Source organism: Hyperolius riggenbachi, chromosome 10, assembly GCF_040937935.1.
Source record: "Hyperolius riggenbachi isolate aHypRig1 chromosome 10, aHypRig1.pri, whole genome shotgun sequence".
Classification (NCBI taxonomy): domain Eukaryota; kingdom Metazoa; phylum Chordata; class Amphibia; order Anura; family Hyperoliidae; genus Hyperolius; species Hyperolius riggenbachi.
Window position 1 is genome coordinate 50,726,077 of NC_090655.1, and position 10,000 is coordinate 50,736,076.

The 10,000-nt window shown below is 45.4% G+C and overlaps 1 protein-coding gene across 2 annotated transcripts in view; it reads left to right on the forward strand.

Moving 5' to 3' along the window:
* The window catches only part of USP5 (ubiquitin specific peptidase 5), a 46,922-nt gene that overhangs the window by 18,383 nt on the left and 18,539 nt on the right, over positions 1-10,000 (forward strand). For both annotated transcript variants that reach the window (XM_068258507.1, XM_068258508.1), the window contains exons 10-12: positions 3,099-3,183; positions 4,118-4,243; positions 7,452-7,605. In XM_068258507.1, coding sequence (XP_068114608.1) covers positions 3,099-3,183; positions 4,118-4,243; positions 7,452-7,605 — 365 coding nt within the window. The remainder of the gene's footprint in view (positions 1-3,098; positions 3,184-4,117; positions 4,244-7,451; positions 7,606-10,000) is intronic.

Sequence of the window (10,000 nt, forward strand, 5' to 3'; positions counted from 1 at the left end):
CGGCCCGCAGTGTTGGACATGCCTTCCGCACGAGTTTAACGCTGTCCATCCTCTATAGCCGTCTGCCGGCTCTTGTGCTTGGCAAAACTCCGGGTTTCTCTATGTCACATGACATACAGGAAGTATGCCGTGCATTAGAGCCTGCAGGAGGCGAAGTGGATAGACTGGCATCACTGGACTCGTGCTGGAAACTATGTCCAGAACTGATGCAGCTTGGGGGACAGAGGAGGCACAGAGTGGAAACAAAGGCCTCAATTAACGGAGCATTATCAAACGTTTATCAAACACTTTATCAAACATTTGATAATTTACCTCATGGGTAAAATCTCATTTTGAATTCACTAAGGTGTTATATAGTTGTTGAACGTTTTATCGGTAAAACATTCGATAAATATATAACACCTTAGTGAATTTAAAATGATATTTTACCCATGAGGTAAATTATCAAACGTTTGATAAAGTGTTTGATAAACGTTTGATAATGCTCCGTGAATTGAGGCCAAAGGGGGCAAGAGAGAGACCCAGAGGATGCAAAGGGGGCACAAAGAAAGAAATGAGGACAGAGGGGGTGCAAAGCTTGATTTGAAGGAAATCGTGAATCGAATCAAAATCGCAATTTCAGACAGAAATCACTCAATTCAATTTTTTCCTAAAATCGTTCAGGTTTACTTCCATGTATGGATCACAGGTTGGGTTTATATTCTGCTGACAGCTGTCAGATAGGATTTCATCTTCTGTCTCTAGGAGTGAAAGTGTAGTCCTATCAATCAGCAGTGCTGCTTACATGACTTGTACACAGTAGGGAGAAATGAAAGCGCATCCAAAACCAGACTGCATCTGAATGGCTTAACAGCAAGAAGGCATGCAGAGCTTCTTAAAGGCATAAATGCACTCAAGTGCATCCAAAACAGGTGCTGCAATTTACACTAATGGAGGATGTTAGCTTCCAAAACAGTTTGCATGCAAAAAATTCTGTACTAGACCTTTCCACCGCCGTGAGGTCATCCTATTGGAAGGGACCCGAACCTCTGTTTTTAACAACCAGAAAACGACATACAAATGTCCGTTTGACCTGGGAGCAGATAGCCATCAAAGTAGAGGAAGGGGTGCATCCTGGGCGCACACATCCTTCCAGGTAGGTACACAATAGAAAAGTTTAAACTTGAATTGCTTGCCTGGCCTCTGGGATGTTTCTCTATTTTATTTTTCTGGCTGATCTCTGTTCCTCTCAGCAGGAGATGCTGCTTTGCTCTCATGGTTTATGGTTTGAACGGTTGAGAGCCATAATAGGCTGGGCATCCCTGTTGGTGGCTGCAGACAGAATTGTGTTCAAGCGGGGATATAGTTTGCACCTATTCACACACAAAATGGTTGTTGCCCAAAGGAGTCGGGACTTCAGTGTTCTCCCCAGGCTCTTTTAGCTGGGTGCTCCACCCGGCTAGTTTTGGTGAGCACCTGGCTGTCATCAGCTCACCTCCTCTTATGCTGTAAGCAGAGTTGCGCACAGAAGCACCAGCCCTGCATTCTCTCATCTCGCCCCACCCGGCTACTTTTTCATGCCACCCGGCTAGAAAAAAATTCTGGGGAGAACACTGGACTTGATGTTTCGGGCGGCAGTTCAGGGAGCGTGTTCTCTACGCCTCACTCTGCCATAGCTAACGGAGGCATCAGCTGCTGTGGGGAGGGAAGGAGGGATGACGGTACAGGGCATGAAGAAGCGCTGTCTGACAGGAGGGATAAGGGGGGAAACAATGCGTTTAGGGGCCACAAGTGTTTAAAGATCCATCATTCTGGTTTAGATTTGGGTGCCGCCATAGGGTGTAATGTCACTGAGTAATTTAGGCACAGGCAATAGTCAGGGCCCAAATTACGTTATAAATGGCGTAATTCGGCTGACAGAAATAGCTGCAGCCGGAATTATGTCTCCCTCTAATTATTTAGGTTGTCAGCAGAGGAATAGTTTTGAAAATAGGCAGGAAATTTGCAGGGGCAGGGTGAGCCGCCTTTCAGCTTTACCCTGTGCCCATTTTTCCCGTTGCCTTCTTTACATGCATGCCAGAAGACACCTGTACACACGCTCAGTTCATGGCCAACATAACCACAAACTGCCTCCTCTGCCATGTTTAATATAGTGAGTATACTGTACACACCTTTAATCTGTAGAAGTTCTGACAAAAGGAAAACATACGACTGGCACTGCTTGCAACACTTTATTATGTGCACAGATGATCAATTTTAAGTACTTATATAGCGCTGACATATTATGCAGCGCTGCACAGAATATATTGTCTTGTCACTAACTGTCCCTCAGAGGGGCTCACAATCTAGCCCCTACCATAGTCATATGTCCCTAAGTATGTATTGTGTAGTGTATGTATCATAGTCTAGGGCCAAATTAGGGGGAAACCAATTAACTTATCTGTGTGTTTTTGGGATGTGAGTGGAAACTGGAGTGCCCAGAGGAAACCCATACAAAAACAGGGAGAACATACAAACTCCTTGCAGATGTTTACCTGGCTGGGATTCGAACTGGGGACCCAGCGCTGCAAGGCGATAGCGCTAACCACTACGCCACCATGCTGCCCAATGCATGAATTATACGTCCGAACAGAGTTTGTGAGGCAGAAACATTCCAGAGTGGGTTGATGGTGGGTGGGTGCCTGGGTACAGGAAGCATGACGGCTGTTTCACAATGGGCGCTTCATCGGAGGTTCATAGCCACTGATGAAGAGCCCAGCGTGAAACGGCCATCATGCTTCCTGTACCCAGGCACCCACCGTCCACCCAATCTGGAATGTTTCTGCTTCACAGAGTCTGTTCATATGTATAATTCTTGCATTGATCATCTGTGCACATAATAAAGTGTGTTCCGTACAATCTCCTTTTGTCAGATTTCAATTCTTCCTGCTATTGGCCAGAGCACACTGTTCACCCAGAAACTGTAACCACACAGAGCTCTTTTCTACTGTAGTGCCATCTATCTTTGATCTGCTTAATTGCGACAGACAGTGCAAGATCATGGTGTGTGATATCATGTGTGGTTATTTCCGTGCCAACCTTGTCTGTATATTTGTAACATGTATAATTTCTTCCAACAGAGCTAAGCTTGCTAATGGTTTGTTGTCTGGAGAATATTCCAAGCCGGCAGCAGAGAAGGAGGGGGAGACTGCTGCAGATCAGAAGGTGAGTGTTACAGTACCGAGATGGTCAAACACCACGCATCAGGCTTCCTAAAAATGGTGAGCTACTGTAGGGGCCACCATAGATTGCAGTGTGTACTTGAGACTATGGGGCGCCGGCTGCTTATTTTGGGTGCCAACAGTTGGCTGTTATATAGCCAAGTGTTAGACCTGGGTACAGGAAGGTTAGATTTAATGGTGTGCATTAGTGTGAGGGGGACTTTAGTTCCAAGTGCCTGATAGTACATGATCTGTACCTATATTTTTCTATTGGTATTTCCCAGCACCCAAAATAAGAGGCATGACACTTACTATGACCATCGCCGCAGCTCCCTGTGCCCCAACTGTAGCTATTCCCACAGCTACCTGAGCCTCAACTGTAGTAATTCCTGCACAGCCCTCTGTACCCACACTGTTGCCATTCCCACATCCCCCTGTGCCCCAACTGTTGCCATGCCCACAGCCTCCTGTGCCCATGCTGTTGCCATGCCCACAGCCCCTGTGCCCATGCTGTTGCCGTGCCCACAGCCCCCTGTGCCCACGCTGTTGCCATGCCCACGCTGTTGCCATTCCCAGATTCCCCTGTGCCCACGCTGTTGCCATTCCCAGATTCCCCTGTGCCCACGCTGTTGCCATGCCCACGCTGTTGCCATTCCCAGATTCCCCTGTGCCCACGCTGTTGCCATTCCCAGATTCCCCTGTGCCCACGCTTTTGCTATTACTGCATCCCCTGTGCCCCAGCTGTTGCTATTACTGCATCCCCTGTGCCCCAGCTGTAGCCATTCCTGCAGCCCCCTGTGCCCACAGAGTTGCTATTACTGCATCCTCCCTGTGCGCCAACGGTTGCCCTTGTCACAGCCCGTATGCTTGAGGGAGTTTCCTCCATGTTTTTGTTCGACATTTCTTTGAGTTTTCTAATCCTCCATATTTGTTTGCAGGGCATACAGGATGGAATCGCACCACGCATGTTCAAATCACTGGTAGGCAAGGGACACCCTGAATTTTCAACCAACCGGCAACAAGATGCCCAGGAGTTCTTCCTGCACTTCATCAACATGGTAGAGGTGAGCTTTAATTAACACGTTCAACAGCTTACTCAAGGAGGAGACAAATGTATTATCCTATTAAGTTACATTAATATGAAAAGAAATCAGCTAGATGCAGTTAGTGAATGCAGTAAGGAAGAGACTTGACAGCTTTTTCATACACCACCAACCAGGGCTGTGGAGTCGGAGCAATTTTGGGTACTCTGAGTCAGTGATTTCATAAACTGAGGAGTCGGTAGTCGGATGATTTGTGTACAAAATCCACAGCCCTGGTAAATATTAGACTAAGGAGTCGGAGTTAAAGCCATTTTGGGTACCTGGAGTTGGAGTCGTGGTTTCATAAACTGAGGAGTTGGAGTCGGAAGATTTTTGTACTGACTCCACAGCCCTGCCGCCAACTTCCCATAAACCTCTAGAAAGCTAATCTGGGACTATATTGACACATGGCAACACATCAGCCTAGGAGTGGTCAATAAAATTCTAATAATTCTAAGTTGATGCCAATTTATGCAAATATATTCAGCCTGGAACTGGACCAGTCAGATACAGCAGCTGCATGAAATAAGCATAGTATTGGCATCAACTGAGGATTGTTAGTGTATTATTGACCACTCCTAATGCCAACACATCCTGGTACAGTTTCCACATATCCTGCATTTTCCTTTCAATTGGGAAGTTGTATATTTCCAATACTGTATTGCTGTTGTGCAGACACTGACCCTGTAATGCAGTGGCAGCATCCTGTGTAGTGCTTCATGTAAGCCGAGTTATCAATGGTAGGAAATCAGGCCACCCATGTCACAGTATAAGATCTGAATGCTGTATTAAAGGGGCACTGTACTGACATATAATAGATACAGTTTATCAGGATACGCACTCTTATGATAATTTTCTTTGGTTCAGTATCAGAAACACTTCCTATATCTACAGGTCCTTCTCAAAAAATGAGCATATTGTGATAAAGTTCATTATTTTCTGTGATGTACTGATAAACATCAGACTTTCATATATTTTAGATTCATTACACACAACTGAAGTAGTTTAAGCCTTTTATTGTTTTAATATTGATGATTTTGGCATACAGCTCATGAAAACCCAAAATTCCTATCAAAAAAAATTTGCATATCATGAAAAGGTTCTCTAAACGAGCTATTAACATAATCATCTGAATCAACTAATTAACTCTAAACACCTGCAAAAGATTCCTGAGGCTTTTAAAAACTCCCAGCCTGGTTTATTACTCAAAACCACAATCATGGGTAAGACTGCCGACCTGACTGCTGTCCAGAAGGCCATCATTGACACCCTCAAGCAAGAGGGTAAGACACAAATAAATTTCTGAACGAATAGGCTGTTCCCAGAGTGCAGTATCAAGGCACCAAGCAGTGGGAAGTCTGTGGGAAGGAAAAAGTGTGTCAGAAAACGCTGCACAACGAGAAGGGGTGACCGGACCCTGAGGAAGATTGTGGAGAAGGGCCGATTCCAGACCTTGGGGGACCTGCGGAAGCAGTGGACTGAGTCTGGAGTAGAAACATCCAGAGCCACCGTGTACAGGCGTGTGCAGGAAATGGGCTACAGGTGCCACATTCCCCAGGTCAAGCCACTTTTGAACCAGAAACAGCGGCAGAAGCGCCTGACCTGGGCTACAGAGGAGCCGCACTGGACTGTAGCTCAGTGGTCCAAAGTCCTTTTTTCCAATGAAAGCAACTTTGGCATGTCATTCGGAAATCAAGGTGCCAGAGTCTGGAGGAAGACTGGGGAGAGGGAAATGCCAAAATGCCTGAAGTCCAGTGTCAAGTACCCACAGTCAGTGATGGTCTGGGGTGCCATGTCAGCTGCTGGTGTTGGTCCACTGTGTTTTATCAAGGGCAGGGTCAATGCAGCTAGCTATCAGGAGATTTTGGAGCACTTCATGCTTCCATCTGCTGAAAAGCTTTATGGAGATGAAGATTTCATTTTTCAGCACTACCTGGCACCTGCTTACAGCTCCAAAACCACTGGTAAATAGTTTACTGGCCATGGTATTACTGTGCTCAATTGGCCTGCCAACTCTCATGGCCTGAACCCCATAGAGAATCTGTGGGATATTGTGAAGAGACAGTTGAGACGCAAGACCCAACACTCTGGATGAGTTTAAGGCCGCTATCGAAGCATCCTGGGCCTCCATAACACCTGAGCAGTGCCACAGGCTGATTGCCTCCATGCCATGCCGCATTGAAGCAGTCTTTTCTGCAAAAGGATTCCCGACCAAGTATTGAGTGACTGAACATAATTATTTGAAGGTTGACTTTTTTTGTTTTAAAAACACTTTTCTTTTATTGGTCGGGTGAAATATGCTATTTTTTTGAGATAGGAAATTTGGGTTTTCATGAACTGTATGCCAAAATCATCAATATTAAAACAATAAAAGGCTTGAACTACTTCAGTTGTGTGTAATGAATCTAAAACGCATGAAAGTCTATTGTTTATCACTACATTACATAAAATAATGAACTTTATCACAATATGCAAATTTTTTAAGAAGGACCTATATATATTACTGTATGGAATGTAGCACCGCCCTCCCAGGGATGTTTAGCCTAGGCTGATTGGCTATGCGGAATTCTCCTTCCCCTCTGAGAATTCTGGGAGACAAAGTATATTTTTTACTGTCTTGGAACTCTCAGTAGACCAACATTCCGTACAGATCACCTGACAGGACTAAGGACGTCACCATCTGTGATAAATTTCAGAGAGTAAATCAGGGAGTGGAAATATCTTACAATGGGCAAACGCTGACTAAATAATTTATAATTAAATATTGTGAAATATGCAATTTTATTATTTTTCACTACAGTTCCTCTTTAACTGTTCTAGCACTGCAATGAAAGACAATGAGTAACTGCTGGTCGTATTTACTGACCTCAGTAGCCTCTCCTGTTACAGTTCCTAACCACTAAGACCTGCTTTCTCTTAGGATGAATTCACACCATGCACGTTGTGTTGCTGCATGTGAACGCATTGCCCGTGCAATTGTATGAGCATGTTCACATCTATGCGCTGTGATTGATTGTACGATCCTAGTGCACATTTAGTATTCTTCATGCTATGAATACAAGATGGATGTGATATTACGTCAGCATTCACTGCCATCCAGCTTACACCACACTGCAGGAGGTTGTCCCTCAGGCACACATGCGGACATGTTTCTCTGCGGCGAGGCTGACACCTTCTTCTGTACATGCAGAGAAACTGCCGCAGCTCGTCTAACCCTAACGAAGTGTTCCGTTTTCTGGTGGAGGAGAAGATTAAGTGTTTGGCGTCACAGAAGGTGAAATACACGCAGAGGGTGGAGTATATCCTGCAGCTTCCAGTACCCATGGAGGCGGCTACAAATAAAGGTACTTTCATGTTACTGAGATCAGTATTAAGTTATTGTTGAAGGTGAACAGAGCCATTGAATGGTGTGTGTGGATGTCAGTGCACATATGTCATAATAACCTATCCGGCTGCTGTACACCATCTCATGATGTCCAAGCTGTTGCACACACCTCTCTTACACTGGAGTTCAAATACATAGTTACCTTATATACTCGCATATAAGCCTAATTTTTCAGCACAAAAAGTGCTGAAAAGTAACCCCCTCGGCTTATATGTAAGTCAGTGGAGCATGTTTTGTTAACTGGCAGAGGAACGTAAGGATCGTGCACTAGTGATCCTGCTTTTGCCAGCTGGCTCCCTGTTGTTCCCGTGCCCCCATCCCCTGCAAAATGGTGTGAAGAGTGCGCTTCTCAAGGCTACCTGTGTCCCCTGGCTTGTGGAGCAGAGCATGCATGCAATGATCAGGGATTCTTCCTGTGTGACAATCGCTGTTGCATGTTTATGATGTCATCTAGTGGCGTCTTGACACAGCTGTATCATCCTTGGGGCACATCTGGCTATGGGGAGGGGGGCTAATTTGTACTGGGGGCACATTTGGCTACTGGAGAGGGGGCTTATATCAGTCGATCACTTTTTCCTTGTTTCTGAGGGAAAAGTGGGTACCTCTGCTTATACGCGGGTTGACTTATATGCGAGTATATACGGTAATTGACTGACGACATATTTCTAGGAATATGTAGACTTATCAATGTAAACCGAACATTGGCAGGGGGCACAAACTAGCAGTGTGGCAATTATACACACATCAGGCAGGACCTCTTAGAAACTGGATCCAGCTACGGCAGCCTGACAAGCTGCTTAATGCTCTCCCACTTTGCCAAAAGGATCTGGGTGATGGTCTATAGTTATGCATGGAACTTTCTACCTCCACCCATTAGGGGCAGCCCCCTCCTTCAACATCTTCAGGAAGGCTCTCAAAACTCACCTTTTTCACTCTGGCCTACCACCCCTCACAAGTGCTCTAAACCCGCAGCTGAACTCTGGTCCCTTCCTTTCGTATCCCTACCTCTCCCTCTAAGATTGTAAGCCTTCAGGCAGGGTCCTCCTCCTTTTGTGTCCTACCTGATCATGCACCTCCATTATTGTGCACCCATGCTATGCATCTGAGTAAACTCAACTTGCCTAATTTCCATGCTCCCATCCAGTGACTGACTAAGCATTACCTTGTACTCATACTGTGCTGTGTGATCTGTTTTTTCTTGTTTTCCTGTATTGTCGTATTGCTGTATGTCACCCCTAAATATTGTCTGTAACCTAAACTAATGTCCAGCGCTGCATAATATGTTGGTGCTTTATAAATAAAATAATAAATATGTACAGATGCTTGATAGTGCTTGCATCGGTGATAGTTTCTGTTTTAAACAGTACATGATCCATACCCTCCTTAAGGAGAATCTGTAAGTTTAAAAATGCTATGAAAAAAACATACCATCTTATTCTACTCCATGACCTGGCCCCTCCGTGCCGTTTTTGCTGGTCCCAACTGCAGTATTTTCAAGAAAAGCACAGTTTTAACCTCTGTTTACAAACACACATGATGGCCGCAGGCATGCACTGTCCTCTTGTGCTGTGAGAACGTGCACCGCGATAGGCATAATTGACGTGATCTGTAAAAAGTATTATCTACTTGTTGTGGGCTCTGAGCTGATAACCATTCCTAGAATCCTAGACTCCTCAGTCCCGTGTGTCTGAGCTCTGCATTCCTCACAGCTCCCTCTCGCTCACAGACACGCTGCGTGCAGTGACTGTTTGCAGCGTGTCTGTGAATCTGTGAGGGAGAAGGAGCTGTGAGGAATGCAGAGCCCAGACACACGGGACTGAGGAGTCAGATTCCAGGAATGGTTATCAGCTCAGAGCCTACAACAAGAAGTTGATAATTCTGTCTGTGAGGAGAAGAGAAGGCAGGAGCTTTCATTAGCAAGGCTTGGCGGGGGCGTGGAAGGGGGGGGGCTGCACATTGAGCTGTAATGGGCGTGCACTGGGCATCCCCATTTCACCAGATGCAGTCCCAGCCTGATTACCATCCAACTAACCTCGACAAGGAGCAGAAAACTGGGTGCAAGGGGGAGAAGGAGAACATATAAGAGGCTGCAGTAAGGCAGAACACATCAGCACAAGTACTGCAGCATGTAGGATAGTCGAAAGGAGGGGGTTATATTTGTTACAGAGTCTCTTTAAAGTGGGCTGAAAGTCAGCATTTCTACTTTGCTCTAAAAGTTTCCTTACAGCTTTAAAACTACTATCCCAGAAAAAATTGTAGCTGTTAAACACAGCACTTTGTCCCGCTATGGAAAGGCTATTCAGCTTCAAATCCACATCCAGTCTGGAGGTAACAGTATCTTTGTTTACATTCCA